Source organism: Pinus tabuliformis, chromosome 4_2 (assembly GCF_031772625.1).
Source record: "Pinus tabuliformis cultivar Carrire ecotype Pingquan chromosome 4_2, CPIR1, whole genome shotgun sequence".
NCBI lineage: Eukaryota > Viridiplantae > Streptophyta > Pinopsida > Pinales > Pinaceae > Pinus > Pinus tabuliformis.
In genome coordinates, this window is record NC_142304.1 from 142,631,775 (window position 1) to 142,648,405 (window position 16,631).

Sequence of the window (16,631 nt, forward strand, 5' to 3'; positions counted from 1 at the left end):
TGCACTTGGTGGAGTTTGTTAATGGGTACCAAGCATATTTGAAGATGAGCCTATTTGAGGCCTTGTATGGCAAGAAATGCAACACGCCTGTGAGTTAGGATAACCTAGAAGACAGGGCCATTGTAGGGCCACACTTGCTTAAGGAAATGGAAGAGTAAGTAATAAAATCATACAAAATTTGAAGGTTGCTCCAAATAAAGAGAAAAGCTATGGAGATAAGAATAAGTTGAATGGGGAATTTATAACTGGTGATCATGTCTTCTTGAGAATGAAGGCAAAGAAAAGTTCATTGAAACTAGATAACTATACAAAGTTGACAACTATTTATTATGGGCCATTTGAAATCCTAGAGAGGATTTTCCCAATTTCATATAGGATTGCATTGCCTACATCCATGCATATTCATAAAGTGTTTCATATTTCATTACTTAAAAAGTATGTTTGTAATGTTAACCATGTAATTGACTTGAATATGATTTAGGTGGACCCCAAGGGAGACTTTTAAGTTGAACCAATGCAAATAATGGACAATAAGGTCAACATGTTCCAAAATCGAGCCATCACCTTGATAAAGGTGCAATGGACACCTTTTGACCCTGAAGATGATACACATGAGCATGAACATGCAATGGGGGAAGAGTACCCTCATCTTTTTGGATAATTTTGTTGTATATATGTGTATCTATAATGCATTGGTGACAATGCATAAATAAGGGGGAGGTGAATGTAACACCCCTACTTGACCGCATGATTGTAAATAACATGTATGTATGTAACTTAGGTTGGTGAGTTGGTACATATTAATTAGGTTGGTGAGATGTGGATTACTTTTGGGGCCAACGTGCTTGTGTGCATATGTGTTTATATGTTTTAGGTACTATGTGCTCGTGTGCATATATTTTTATATGTTTCAACTCTAGAGAGGTTGTTTTGTACATATAAAGTTTCAAGCACGTTAACAAAACACATTACTTCTACAAACCAAGTCAGAAGAAAAGAGTATGGGGAGCTACGTATTAAAAGGGGACTTTGTATGACACAACAATTATTAAACTGCATATGACCTTAACTAAAGTCCATAAAGTGACTTTGAAGGGTGCCATGTGTGAAGGAAAGGGCATGCACATAAAAGTAAGGATGTTGGTAATATAGAAAAACATCCAGGAGGATCTGATTGGGGAAAGAGGGACTGGAAACCTTGATAGAGAATCAGGGATGGCCTTATGATAAGTTCCCAAATGTGAGGGCATATAGGATACCTAGAGACCCCTAAATGCAACAAGAACTCATGGAGTCATAAGGCTATAAGAAATCCCTAGCCTACTGAGTTAGGCACTCTGAAGGTAGTGGCACAACTCAAAGGATTGCAAGTGCAGAGAAGGGGGTGCACTAATTGGGTGTGAGGTTGATGGGGGATGTTAGCCTATTGGTTGGAGGATGCTAGGGTTTGGTACCTTGGCCCTATTTGTATATGGTGCCAGACATGTACCTAGATTCAGGTAAGTTGTTTCCCCATAGAGTATTTGACCCAACTTGGGGGTGACCCGTTGTTGAAAAATAAGCAACATGGTCTTTGGTTAGGAGGAACATTTGAGGCCTACAACCAGTTTGCATCTATAAAATATATATATGTAAATAGGAAACTATTAGACATTAGAACACATCCATGGTGCTGGATTTGAAATTTGGGTATATAATTATTCAGAAAATTGGCAAAAGTTTGTTGTGATAGAATAGGGGAAATTGGTTTAAATTGGCCAAAAGTTTCACAAGGCATAACTTTAAGCTCAAAACTCTGAATTGAGAAAATTGATAGCCAACAGAAATCTATTGAAGAGAAGAGTAAGTATATCAACCTATAATTTTGGTTTAGAATAGGATATTTCTCATAAATGTAAAAGAAGGTTACATGGGAATAACAGGGCAGAACCAACATGAGGACCAAATGTATGGGAGATGAATAGGGCTCCTAGAGCCATGAAGAAGAGGTCATGGGTATGAACATTAGCATGGTTAGTGCTGAAATGGAGTCAAATGTGCATAGAAGGGATATGCCAAAGGAGAGATACCTAAAAGATACCACGAGGACTCTCAAGATGGAGGTGTTGAACTACAAAGTTGGTAATGAAAGGTTGATAAGAGAACCACAACAAATTAACACCTAGATTTTAAAGAGCCTAAAATTTTTACAAATTAGAATGGACTAGGGATTTGATTCTAGGTATGTAAGGGAACATGATTCATGAGTTACAGTAAATTATTTTGGAGATTCAAGGTACCCTAGGAGTTCTACTAGGCAACACCATCATGCATCAAGGAAATCAACTAAGAGAGCCTATGTTTCCTCAGAATTAGGGAGTAGCCCAATCATATCACCAATGAGGCAACCAAGAAGGAGACCTGACTTAGATATTTTACAAGGAGATCTCAGGGAGATCAAGCTCGCCACATTTAATGGCGAGCATAAGAAGGGAGAGGAGGCTTAAGCGTGGTAGTTGGAGATGAGAAAATACCTCTAGTTATATAATTACTTGTCCAATTTGGAGGCATGAATTGCAATCTATAACTTGAAGAGGAGTGATTTTGTGGTGGAAATGATCCGGATTTAAGCAGGAACGCAATAGATTACAGAGATAACCATAAATACAGAGATGCGATAACCATAAAAACAGAGATACAGCGGAAATAATACTTCATTTCATTAATGGAGAATACTGAAATATGCTTACAAATAGAAATAACCCAGCTAGGGCGATGGTAGCTTATCTCTGAGAAGAGATGTGTCGGCTACATGCCTCTGAACTGTTTCGAACTGTGTTACAATGAGGCTCGAGGGCCTATTTATTGTTGAGAAACAATGGAAAACCCTTCACATTCCAAAACCTAACCCTAGAAGATGAAACACCAAATTGTGGGCCCCGTTTTTGGGTAAGTTGGTACATCAACTTCCCGGGGTCGCGAATTGGTCGTACTATCTCCGTTTGACGCGCATGATAGCCCGTTGGAAAGATCTCTCCGAGGACTACAACGGAAAAGATGATTCTTAGATAGAAAAATCGCTGGCGGAGGATTTCCCAAAAAACGTCGTTTAGGGCCTCAAAACGGCTTCGGAAGTTTAGGACCCGAAAAACTGCTAAAAATAGTAAATTGTGCTATAATTAAGGAAACAGAAAAACTGAAAGAGACAGTTGTGGGGGTCCAAATGGGATAGGTGGGTGGGCACCAACATCCACCTGGATCAGGAAACAACTCAGATAAGTCAAACACTTGGATGCAAATATGATCTCATGGAGGCATTTCAAAAGGTACTTTCAAAGGAAATACTTGTTTGAGCACTACTATGGAAGGAAAATGCAGGAGTTCTTCAAAAAAAAATTAGGAAACATGACAATATATGAGTGTGGTTGAAGATTCACTGAACTGTTGAGGTATGTTGATTTCATAAAGGACGAAAAGCTAAAAGTACAAAGTTTTGTGAGTGGGTTGCCACCATTTTATGGTGACTGAATTAAATTTGATGAACCAAGGAACTTCTATGAAGCTATGAGAAAGGTAGAATACTCTTATAAGGAGGTAAAAAACAAATGATCCTTCTAGAAAATTGGGATGACAAGAAAAGAGCCAAGGTGGAGGAAAGGAAGAAGGGGTTTAAACCTTCATTCTACAAGATAAATTCCTAAGAAAATAAGAAAACATAAACAACCGGTTTAAACCTTCATTCTACAAGATAAATTCCTAAGAAAATAAGAAAACATAAACAACCCATAATGCTTATTTTTTTTACCGAGTTAACAAGAATTATACCCTCAAAATGGGAACTATAGCCCAAAAAAACCCTATTTTCCGCAAAAAAAACATGAAAAAACACCTAAAAAACGAAAAGTGTTGATGTTACACCAACCTATTTTCTTATTTATTTATTATTATTATTATTTAAGGTTAAATTTTAGCATTTTTTTAGCAATGATAGTAAAACCAATTCTTTGTGTGCAAAAAACATGAAAAAATGCCTGAAAATGAAATGTGTTAATGCTGCATCATTTTTATTTTTTTGAGTTAAAATTCCAACATTGTTTAGAAATGTCATTAAAGGTAAAATATCATGAATCCGAAAAACCTTAAAATTTCAACAATTTTCAGCCATGGCGTTAAAGATAAACTATCACAACTCCAAATCCCCCTAAAATTCTAACTATTTTCAACCATGGCATTTAAGATAAAATATGAAGACTTCGAAAAACCTCACAATTTTGACATTTTTCAACCATGGAATTAAAACCAAATAGCATTATTACATAAAACCTTGAGTTTTCAACTGATTTCAATCATAACAGTATGGACCAAATATTATAACTGAACAAACTTTAAAAATGAACACCTAAATCAAAGAGTCATTATACCAAGAGTAATTTTTATTTTAAAGGCTAAAAGCATAACTCTTTTGAAATCTTAGCTGAAGACAAGTTGTCGCATTGCAATGAAAGATTAAAAATCAACCATCAAATTATTGTATCCCCTTTTAATGAGGCATTAAAATTGTAGTTTGTTTGTTTGTTTTTTTTTGTTTTTGTTTTGTTTTTGTTTGTTTGTTTGTTTGTTTTTGTTTGCTTGTTTGTTTTTGTTTTTGTTTTTTGTTTGTTTGTTTGTTTTTGTTGTTTGTTGTTTGTTGTTTGTTTGTTTTTTTTTTTTTTTTTTGAACTATGTTCTATCAAATCATAACAATAAATAATATCATGACAATATCACCGTATAATTTAAAAATTCAACATTGATTCCAACAAACATAGAACCGAATCATAACTTCATGTAAGATCACATGCAAGTTAAAATATTTATTCCAAGTTACCAAGAAAACATCATTTACAAAAAATGTCTTAGAAAATTATTCAAATTACTCATATGTTCTCGCACACCATCAGAATCTACAACATCTTCAGATGAATGGCTAGATGCAAATAAAGATGACCCATATTCTTCTTTATCATCAACTAGTGCCCCATCTGAGTCGGCATATATTCCCACCATTTCAAACGTCAAAAGTCTTCTAGATCTATGACTGGGTTCAATAAACTCCCATATTAACATTATTTCATGTGGTAGCAACCCCTTGATAATTTCCATGGTCTCGAAGTGAAGAGTTCCTTTCTTTGTTAAATTGAAGTCATAAACAAGTATGTAAACATCCTCCAATTTTAAAAGGTTAGTGCAGTGACGATTTATATTTGAATCCTTTCTTTTTCTCTTTTTATTGATTTGTTTATCAACTACCATCTTTGGCTTGTACACACCATTGAACGAGTGTGTCTCCATGACATAATATTGTACTTCAACTACTATAACATCTTCATTTTCTTTAATGGCCTTTATAATCTTGGAAACCCATAATGGATAAGTCATAAACAAGTATGTAAACATCCTCCAATTTTAAAAGGTTAGTGCAGTGACGATTTATATTTGAATCCTTTCTTTTTCTCTTTTTATTGATTTGTTTATCAACTACCATCTTTGGCTTGTACACACCATTGAACGAGTGTGTCTCCATGACATAATATTGTACTTCAACTACTATAACATCTTCATTTTCTTTAATGGCCTTTATAATCTTGGAAACCCATAATGGATAACCACGTGGATCTCCATCTCCTAACATTGCAATCATGCAACCCTTCTTAACATCCTACACAATACCCTTATAAAGGTCTTCTATGGCTTCATGTTGTGCACACCATCTTCTAGAATCAATATACATTTCTGCTCTACCTCTGAAGAATCAATAATGCCTTGAGATTGTTGTTGTTTAACAATGTTTCTTTCCTCATATTCATTTGGCATATTTTATGGCAAGATAAGTGGATTATTCAAAAGTGTGACTTCATTTCTTGATCTTGAAATGATGTCAATTTGATCATTGAAAAAATACTCCCACCAAACTAAATTAGCAACATCCAAGTAATCATATGTATCTTTAATCGTTTTCTTATTTTTCTCAAAGCATTGAGAATAATTTATCTCTCTTATGCCTTCATGCATTATGGATTTCAACAACTGATTGTAATAAAAATATATTTGATAAAAATATTGGACGATATGGAATGAACTTGAAAAATGCTAAACCTAATGATGACCCCCATTTTGCAGTAACTGAATACTTCTTGCTCCATGTAATTGTTTTCCCAACATTTTTTTTAATACAAAATTGATGTTGGAAGCTAATGTCATTAAGTTGTTCGATGCATTTCTCTTCACCATGAAATCCTAGAAAAAAAATTGTGTGTCAAGAGTTCCTTCCAACATGTGAAAATTAGGTCAATCTCTACTTAATACATTTAATTAATGATGGCAGCCCGCCTACATCCTTCCTCCTCAATGTTACTGAAAAATGATCAAACATCTAATCAACATATTCATGAGTGTGCCTAACAAGAAGGAAACCAACCTTTACCTTTTGAAAATTTCCCAATTCAAAAAACTTGCTTATATATCCAAATACAATTTGAGTTTTGTTTTCACAATTAGTGTTGTCTAATTGGAGATACAAAACTTCAGGAAGATTACCAGACTAATAAGCGAGCACATCATGAATTATGGTTATGGTTAGATTTGCATCATTATGAATATTTGGACTTTTGAAGTCAACGCTTGGACACATTTTCTCTCATTATAGACCATGCGATCGACCAAGTGAAACTGAATAAAATTTTCCTCCTATAAATTTTTTGGTGTGTGGACAAAATGTGGTAGAAGTGTTTTCTTTTGGTTCATACCAACATTTATCAAACTTAAATATTTATTTGGATTATCATAACACTTCTTTAAATTCTTATATAACTATTTCCTTTCGCTTGATTGTTGATTGTGAAGCTCTTGAAGTGATTTGAAAATAAAATTTTCACATAACATAAAATCAACCTAAGAAATATTGTTGTGAATGCATACCTCTTTCCGCCCCTTGACATTTATCACCTTTTTTATTTAAGAGAAGCACAAGTACTAAACCCCCCCATATTTGAATTCTTAGGAATATGAAAATTGTTGAATTATTTCCTGCATATCCTCGTGAAATATGCATATGTAATAAAATTACCATCTCCTTCAACACCTCTTGCATATTCTTTGTATAAGTTGTAGATTTATTGTCTCGAGAAATTATATGGAATATGTATTGTGTCTCTATTAGGCATCCACTCTCCATGTTTTGAAAAGAAGCCTTGCATCCATGACATTGTAGTATTTTTTAATGGCCCAATCTCTCGACTATGATCAATACTTTTGATTAAAATGTGGGATCTTTTTCCAATCTTGTTTGGATTCTTAAGAGAAAAAAACAACCAATTGAATGCAAACTTTTTGAAATCCTTTCTGCATAACAATAAATTCCCAATATGATAATCATTACCTCTCAATGTAGATTGCATGCACCCCAATAAATACAAATTTTGAATGCTTTTATTCATTGACAAATATGTCTTCCTTTTCTCCAATGCATACTTGAAATCTATATGTTTTAATTAAATCCTTTTGAAAACATTCAATTTAAATCATATAAATTATAGAACTTTTTGTTGTGAGATATTATTTTCTAGACCTTGTATAACTAGAATATCTTGGATTAATAAAAAAAAGGTATAGTCTTATTCCTAGATATAATATTTTATTGCAATGTCTCCATCATTTCATTATCCTCTCTACATGCATTTTCATCATTATTAGAAGGAATATTATCCTCACTATGACCGTTCTGAACATGGTCAAGAAATTCATCACCATCCTTGATTGGAGTGTATTCTTTACCATCCTCACTTGGAGAAAATTATTCATTATCATCATCTATTCCTTTGAAATCCTTGCTCGAAGGAAATCCATCATTATCATCATAATTATTCCTTCCTTTGAAATCCTAGCTCGAAGGAAATCCATCATCATCATTAGTGCCTTTGAAATCCTCGCTTGAAGGAAATCCTTCACCATCCTCATCCATTCCTTTGAAATTCTCACTCGGAGGAAATTCATCATCATCATCTATGCTTTTGAAATACCCGCTTAAAGGAAATCCATCATTGTCATTGGTGCCTTTGGAATCCTTGCTCAGAGGAAATCCATCATCATCATTGGTGCTCTTGAAATCATTGCTCGAAGCAAATCGTTCACCATCCTCATTTGTTTCATTGAAATCCTCGCTTGGAGGAAATCCTTCATCGTCATTGTCCGTGCTTTTGAAATCTTTGCTTGGAGGGAATTCATCATCTTTGTCTGTGCTTTTGAAGTCCTCGCTTGGGGGAAATCCATCATCACCATCTATGCTTTTGAAATCCTTGCTCGAAGGAAATCCATCATCGTCATCAGTGCTTTTGAAATCCTTGCTCGAAGGAAATCCATCATAGTCATCAATGCTTTTGAAATCCTCTCTCTGAGGAAATCCTTCACTATCCTCATCTATTCCATTGAAATGTTTTCTCAGAAGAAATTCTTCACCTTCCTCATAAGTTCCTTTGAAATCCTCACTTGGAGGAAATCCATCATCTTCATATGTGCTTTTGAAATCCTCGCTCGAAGGAAATTTATCATTATCATTTGTGCTTTTGAAATCCTCAATTTGAGGAACTTCATCATCATCATGAGTGCCTTTGAAATTCCGACTTGGAGAAAATGCATTATCCTCATTTGTGTCTCTAAAATTCTCATTTGGAGGAAATTCTTAATCCTCCCCTTCATCAGTGATGCCTTCATAATCCTTGGGATTGGGACTTTATTGATTAATATAGTGATTACTTGTACTTTCATTAAACTCCTCACTAAGTGAAAAAATTGACTTTTTATTCATAGTGAAAGCGTTCTTATTATATTCATCAATAGAAATTGAGTGAACAAGTTATTGATGCTACAAAAATAGAAACTTCCTTATCACATGAATCCATTACCTTTCAATAAAGATGTTGAATGATACAAATGCTCTCTCTCTAAGTAACAATGTATAACTCAAAGAATGAAAATTTCCCTCCGAAGTTCCCCCCCCCCCAAAAAAAAAAAAATTGACCCAAAAAAGTTGCCTTTACAGTTTCCCTCCAATAATTTTATCTGAAAAAATTCCATCCAAAATTCATTCCAAAACATTCTACTAAAAAATTATTTTAAAAATTTAGACCCTACTTTCTATTCAATATTTCCTTTAATACTTTCCTTCAAAAATGAAGTAAAAATTTTATTTTAATTATTTAAAATTAACAAAGTAATTAAGTTAAATTTTACAATTTATATTTTATTTTTTGTCTCACATTTAATAAAAGTTAATCTAAACCCAAAATCTTAGCTATGTATTAATTTTCTTTAATTTAAATTTTAACCCCACATTCAACAAAACTTAAAATATTCCCACAATATTTGCTATATGTTAACTTTCATCTACTAATTTACTAAAGAGCTATAGAGTCATCAAGAAGACATCCAATGGGGAACTTTGCATTTAAAATGTTGATTTTCTATGTTTATCATTTAAAAAGAAATTTGGGTTAAATATGTTATTTTATTGAAAATTTGTTGAAAATATAAGCATTTTTAAAACTTTTTTTCTCTTTTTTTTTTTTTTTTTTTTTCCAAATATATTTTGTAATATCATATTTTAGGGGGGAAATCACACAAAATTATCACATTTATAAGATTTTTAGGGGAAAAACACAAAAAAAAAACAATATTTTAGGAATTTTAGGAGGAAAAAAAAACATTTTTTAAGTACTTTGAAATGAAAAAAACAATTTTTTGTTTGTTTGTTTGTTTTGTGTTAAATTCATTTGTTGTAAATTTCTCTTATACTTTTGAAAAAAAACTTTAAACTAATAATGTACATTAAAAATAAAATAAAACAATAGAATATATAGAAGAAGAAAAAACCCCAAGGCTTAGCTCAACTGGTCAAATCAGTGCCTCGCCATACGGGAGGTCACAGGGTCGATTCTACCCGAAAGCCCTTGGGGTCAGGTCAGTACATAGGCCGAGGGGATGTGATCCCCCTTCAGGGTCGATCTGCCCAGAATTACTATGGATGTGGGAAAATATATATATATATATATATATATATATATATATATATATATATATATATATATATATATATAAAAATATATATATATATATATTATTTTTTTTTTTTTCCCACTCGAAAAATCCGTAATTTTCATTAGTATAGAGAAAATTACATATTGTAAATGCTGTAGCATATGCCGTAAATAGTGCCATCCATGAGCAAACATGTGGGGTTCTGTGTTGTCCAGATACACCACGCAGGGTGATCTGACTGAAATACAAAAAACAACTGTTTAAAAGTTAGTCTATCAGTCTGTATAAGCCTGTACATGACCACGCAGGGTCCATTTTCAGTATATTATCTCATATGTGGTGTGTCTTTTATATATCAAAAAGATTTCAAAATTTGAGCTTCAGATCTTTACAATAAAATCATTGATAGTTCAGGGACTAATGTCCCTCTGATAATGCTGATCTATATATGGCCTGTGATAATAGCGGTATTCTTCGGTCCCCCTCTGCTCTAGTATTAACCATTCTCCTCTGGGTAGTAGCGCGGCCTCCTTGGATAATTGATCAGCGCTGCAGTTATATTCCCTGTATATGTGGTTACAAGAGATATAGTTAAATGCAACCTTGAAAGTATGAACTTCATGCAATATGTTGTTGAGTGTGTGTATGTGACAAATAGATGTATGATTGAACCAATTTACAACAATCTTTGAGTCCCCAAAAATGTTAAGATTGTGACACCGATGACCCAAAGAGAAATGTAATAAGTGACGGAGGGTAATGAGTTCCGCAAAGTTGTTTGTGCCTGCACCGAGTCCCAACTTAACTTTGTAGCAATGGTGTTCATCTATGTTGAGTATAAAACCACCTCCACAGCCATGTTGATTTGCGGCCCCATCAAAAAAAGCCCATGGGGTAGATTTATCAATGCTGGGAGGTGGTTGAATGCGTCTCTCCCTAGGGGGAATAGGGTCTGGCAATTCATTGTATGAAGAGATAATGCCGGCCTCAATACGCGGCCAGCACACAACCATGTTGTCAAAGATGTACCTATTTCGGGCCTGCCAGATATACCAGCTAACCAATAAGGGAAGGTTCTGTAGTTTTGATCCTGTATGTCTGCAAAACCATTCCTCCCAAGCGTTGTGTATATCGTGACCTGTCCATAACCCAGCAGTGCAGATAGATGTGGAAATACGCTGCCAAAGTGAGCGTATTGTTGTGCAATGTAGAAAGAGATGTTCCGTGGATTCCGATGCCTCTTTGTACAGTACACACCAGGAAGGCCCGAAAATCGCTCTATGAGTAAGGTGCTCCCCCGTGGGCACTATGTGTTTAAGAATACACCAGAAGAATAGTCTAGTGCGCGGGGGGCTATAAGCTTCCAAATATTTCGCCACCAATGCAAAGACTGTTCAGGTTTTTTGTGTTGTATTAGTGAGCAGTAGCCTGGCTTAGGTGAATAGATACCATTCTCTGCCAAACACCAAACTAATTCATCGGGTCCCTCTTTGATTCTTATGTGTGATTCAGATAATGCAGTGGTATATTCATGCCATTCCTGATGCCATTGAGGAGGGAGGTCAAGTTGCTGAGCTGACTTCCATGCCTGTGTGAAAATATCTGAATTTTGCTGATCTGCAATGTGCGAGAATACCGTGATCTCTCGAGCATGTAGGTACATAATGAGGTCTCTATTAAAAATGTGTCTTCCCCCACTACCAATCCACGGATCCTGCCCTATCCTTCCCAGCGAGCCATCGTTGATTCTCCAAGCCAAATTGTCTCGAATGTGGGGAAGGGTATGGAGCAGTGCCTTCCATACCGATGAGCAGCCCGTCGATGGCCAAGTAGGTAGTCTGATCCAGTCCAATATGTTCTAAGGCCAGATGTATTTGTGGTATGAGATATGAGCCCATAGATTCTGACCAGTCACCAGTGTCCATCCCATTTTAGCAGCTAGTGCTTGTGTGAAAAGGGGAAGATCTTTTAGCCCCCATCCTCCCCATTTCTTTGGTAGGGCTATCTTTTTCCAGCTGATCTAGGCAAACAACCTTTTATCCTGATTCTCGTTCCAGAGATATCTGTTGCAAAGTTGTTTTATTCGAGCGAGAATATTCCTGGGAATCCATGCAAGAGCCATCCAAAAGACCAGTGTGGCCTCCAGGACTGATTTGATAAGCACCAGTCTGCCCGCCCTTGATAAATATCTATAGCTCCAAACTGACAGTCTCTTCTCCAGTTTAGAGACAAGCTAGACCCAGTCAACAATTCTCTGGCAAGTAGGTTTTAGCCAGAATCCCAAATATTTGAGGCCTCTATCCAAGGGATGAATGCTGTAGGGAAATACCTGATGAGCAAATTGGGATTCATGAACTGTGGTGCGGGTGAAAGTGATGGTGGATTTGGAGTGATTTGCGAGCATACCAGTAGCGGAGGAGAAAAGAAGAAGAATCTTAGAAAAGGTTCTGGAGTCCCGAATGCTGCCATCCAGCAAAATGAGCACATCGTCCACAAATAGGAGATGTGTGAGAGAGCAATCCTCCGAGATCCTGAGACCACAAAGATCACCACTCCTTTTAGCAGAGGCAATGAGACAACTAAGTCCCTCCATGACAATTGGAAAGAGAAGGGGAGATAGTGGGCAGCCCTGTCTAAGCCCCCTTTCAGAGTAGAAGAAGTGAGAGGCCGAGCCATTTATGAGGACACTGAAGGTTGGAGAGGTAATATAGGCCATAATCCAAGTGATGAAGATGTGGGGGAAGCCCAGGTGAATGAGAAGCATATTGATATAGAGCCAACTGACATGGTCGAAAGCTTTGGATAGGTCAATCTTAAGAATGATGCTTGGACTAGATAGAATGGATGGCTTCTTGCGCCGAACCTATGGCTTCATGGATCTGTCTGGATTCGAGGAATGCAAATTGCTGAGGGGCAATATGTCTGGAGAGTATCGGCCTGAGACGATTTGCAATGATCTTAGAGATAATCTTATAAAGGCAGTTGCACAAGGAGATAGGCCTATAATCATCAAAAGAAGATGGGGAATCGGATTTAGGTATGAGGGCAATGAAAGTCGAATTGATGGCGTGATAAATGGAACCCGTAGTTCTGCTCTCCTCCACTACTTTCAGAAGATCCTGTCCCAAGATTTCATAGAATGCCAGATAGAATTCAATGGTCCAGCCATCCGGGCCTGGACTCTTATCTTTTTTGAACCATTTTAAAGTACCCTCTAGCTCCCCAGAAGTAACCGGAGCAGATAGCTCTTCTGCATCTTCCCCATTGACAAATCTTGGAAAATGTCCCGCCACATTGATGATATCAGGAAGATTTACTCCACGAGGACATTTGTAGAGGTTTCTGAAATGTGTGATACCGAGGTGGGCAAGCTTGTTGAAAGTATCAGTCGTGCCTCCCTCAGGTGTAGGGAGGTTCCAAATGGTATTGGACACCTTTCGTCCCTTGGCATAGCTATGAAAGAACTTCATGTTATCGTCCCCCACTTTTAACCAAGTAGCTCTGCTCCTCAATCTCTGGGATTCCTCGCGCTCCTTAAGAATAACAGCCTTCTGATTTTCCAGTTCTATCAAACGGGTCTTGTCCTCCGCAGAAATGAATCCCAGACTTCGATCGTCAAGTAATGAGCTCAGCTCAGATTCTATTTGGGTGAGCTGTAAAGTTTCTGAGTTTGCTTCTCCCTGGCCCAATTAATGGAAAGGTGTTTGATCTCGGAGAGATTTTTACAGAAACCTTTTGCGAGGGACTCTGCTCCAGTAATGGGATGTGCGGTCCAGTAATCAGAGACCATCTTTATGTATGAAGGGTCTCTCAGCCAGACGTGATTGAATTTGTAAGGGGCTTTTGGTTTCTTAAAAGGCCCCTGTATTTCTAGATATATAGGCGAGTGATCCGATATGCCCCCCGAGCCCACCCATTGCTTGTAATGATGCAGCTGTTGTAGGAGCGAGTCTTTCATGATAAATCTGTCAAGTCTACGAGCCAATGCTGCATCTCCCACCCTTCTGTTCCTCCAGGTGGGAAGAAGTTTATGCATGGGGACATCAATAAAGTTTGTCTGTTCCAACAGATTTGTCATATAGTCGGAGATAGTGTCAATTTGGGCCGCAGACCCCCATGATTCTCTGAATCCCAATGAAAAGTTGAGGTCCCCTCCGATAATTGTCTGCTCAGAATCCAGGAGGGAGAGGTGTAATATGCGCTGCCATAATAGTTCTCTCTATATACAGGGAGCATATACATTCACAATGCGAAGGTTCATGCCCAGGTCCGCTGAAAATATATCAAGTCCCAAATATCCTGACCCCCCCCCAAGATGCTTCAACCCGAATGGTTCGAGGGTTATATCCAATGGCCAGACCCCCAGATCTGCCAGCAGCATCTAGGGCGACAAAGGACCAGCTCGGGATCAAGGATTGAAGGGTGAGGGAGATTTGGTCGGCCGAGCAAAGAGTTTCTTGTAGCAGGATGATGTCAATAGGCTCAATCTCGATGAGTCGCTTCATGGCTAGTTTCTTGGAGGCACTAGCCAAACCCCTGCAATTAAAGGATAAACACTTCATGGAGGAACACCACGCGGGGTATTTCCTGCTCTAAGGACCCCATCTATAGTGGATTGGCGACCAGAGACGACCTCCGCCCCCGCTTTCTTAATAGCCTTGGAGAGATCGGACTTCCTGCCTCTGGATGACAGGGGAGTAGCACCGGGTAAAGTGAGACCAAGACCAGACTGTCGGACCGGCAATTCTTTGGTGTGGGTTATGGAACGAAGGAAGTATTGGTGAGGAGGAGAGACCTCGGAAGATGGCCGGGAGGAAGAAGATGTAGAGGGAGAGAGCAAAGAGGGGCCAGTAGAGGCAATGAGAGGAGGGGAAGACATGATACAATGAGCCATAGATGTCTGAATAGAGGAACCTGCAGCAGTAGAAATATGATCAAAAGATGAGAGAGGAGGGTTCAGAGGAGTACCCGAAGCTATTGCGGCTTTAGCAGCAGAGAGAGCCCTGGTCAGCGGTGGCAAATAGTGTGTCCTGTATCAACCGTGGGAGAGGTTGCCACCAAAGCCGGACCAGAGGGTATGGGGCGCGAGCTGACTGGTGAATTTGCCCTGGAAGGTGCAGGTGTGATCTTCGGGGAGTCTTCTGCTTTCCGGTTGAGAGGGCAGTCTTTGAATAGATGTCCCACCTTGTGACATCGCCTGCAACGGAACGAGACCCCCTCGTAGTCCAGTATCTGGACTCTGATGTATCTCCCCCACTGTAGGGTTATCTTTTCCTCCAGTCCCTCGCGGGTATCCAAGTGAACCAATATGCATGCGAGGGTCCTGCTTCTCGACTCCACAAAGGTACGATCATGATCTAGATATGTACCCAGAGCGTTTCCAATCCTGATGAAAACTTCTTCACCCCAGAACTGTAGCGGAAGACCCGGCAAGCGCACCCAAATCGGTCCTGCTCCAATTTGTTCACGTTCAGGGTCGAATAAAGGGCTCCACCGCTTGAGAAGGACCGGGGCCATCTCGATGTGCCAGTACCTGGCCAGTACCAAATCCGTGTAACTTTCCTTTGAGAAATGTAGGGAGAACCAACCTCTAGGCAGAACATGGACTTCTGGCAGATCAATAAGCAAACCTCCCCAAATCTCCTTTACCCACTGAGTCAGCCTGTTGGCCGAATACGCCCGACCACGGACATGCCCAACTAACACAGTGCCTGCCATGATTGCAAATTCACCAATACCCGAGGTCTCTCTGAATCTGATGGTGATATCCTTAGAGGTTGTTAGGGTCCCACCCTAACCCCCTTATTTAGGTAATGGGATCGAGTCATAGTCAAGAGTCAATAAAGCCCACATTAATAATTGTAAGTGGTTAACCCACAATTAATGACGGGACCACAGTTAGTTGCAAATGGGTGTAGTATTAGATAGATGGTAATAATAAAACCCATGGTATTGATCCTTGGTATTGCATGTATGAGTCATATATAAAGGATAGAGACTCCCTGCGAGGAGCATCGTGTCTTATTTTTGTATCGAGCTCTGCTCTATTGGAGGTTGCCCCCTCGAAGAGGCCAGTGAACATTGCTTTCTCAATAATAAAGTATTTGCTGTTGTCTCTCACTGTTCTATGTTCTGGGTATCTTTCTTCGCATATTCTGTATTTGGGTATCTTTTGCAGGTTAAGAGCATAACAAGTGGTATCAGAGCACTTTCCAGGGACGGTGGGATCTCCATTTCGTAGAATTTTTTTTTTGGCTAGAGACGTGTTCCGGCGTCTTTAAACCACGGGATCTGTCGTTGAGCGCATAAACCTGCGGATTTGGGGAGGCATGCACGCAGGAAATACAAGAGGTGGTCACGCTTGTTGGACTCCCTTGTAACCCCTGTGGGTACCCCTTCGAGTAGTAGCGCATTAGACAGAACCGCGTACGGACTATCTTCCAAGTACCTTCTAGGTATATCGGAAGCCCCTTAGCTCCTCTGCAACCTCGCCATAGATAAACCTTCAGCCGTCTTGCTGCTACAGTACACCAAGAATAGCACTCGGAGAGATTACTCGCCCGTACGATAGGGTAGTCGGG

General features: G+C 38.3%; 1 protein-coding gene across 1 annotated transcript; it reads right to left on the bottom strand.

The window, feature by feature from the left end:
* Positions 1-15,057: 15,057 nt before the first annotated feature.
* On the bottom strand, positions 15,058-15,768 carry LOC149168617 (uncharacterized). Its single transcript, XM_089424933.1, has one exon. The coding sequence runs from the start codon at positions 15,766-15,768 to the stop codon at positions 15,058-15,060; it is 711 nt and encodes a 236-aa protein (XP_089281059.1).
* Between the last annotated feature and the right edge of the window lie 863 nt (positions 15,769-16,631).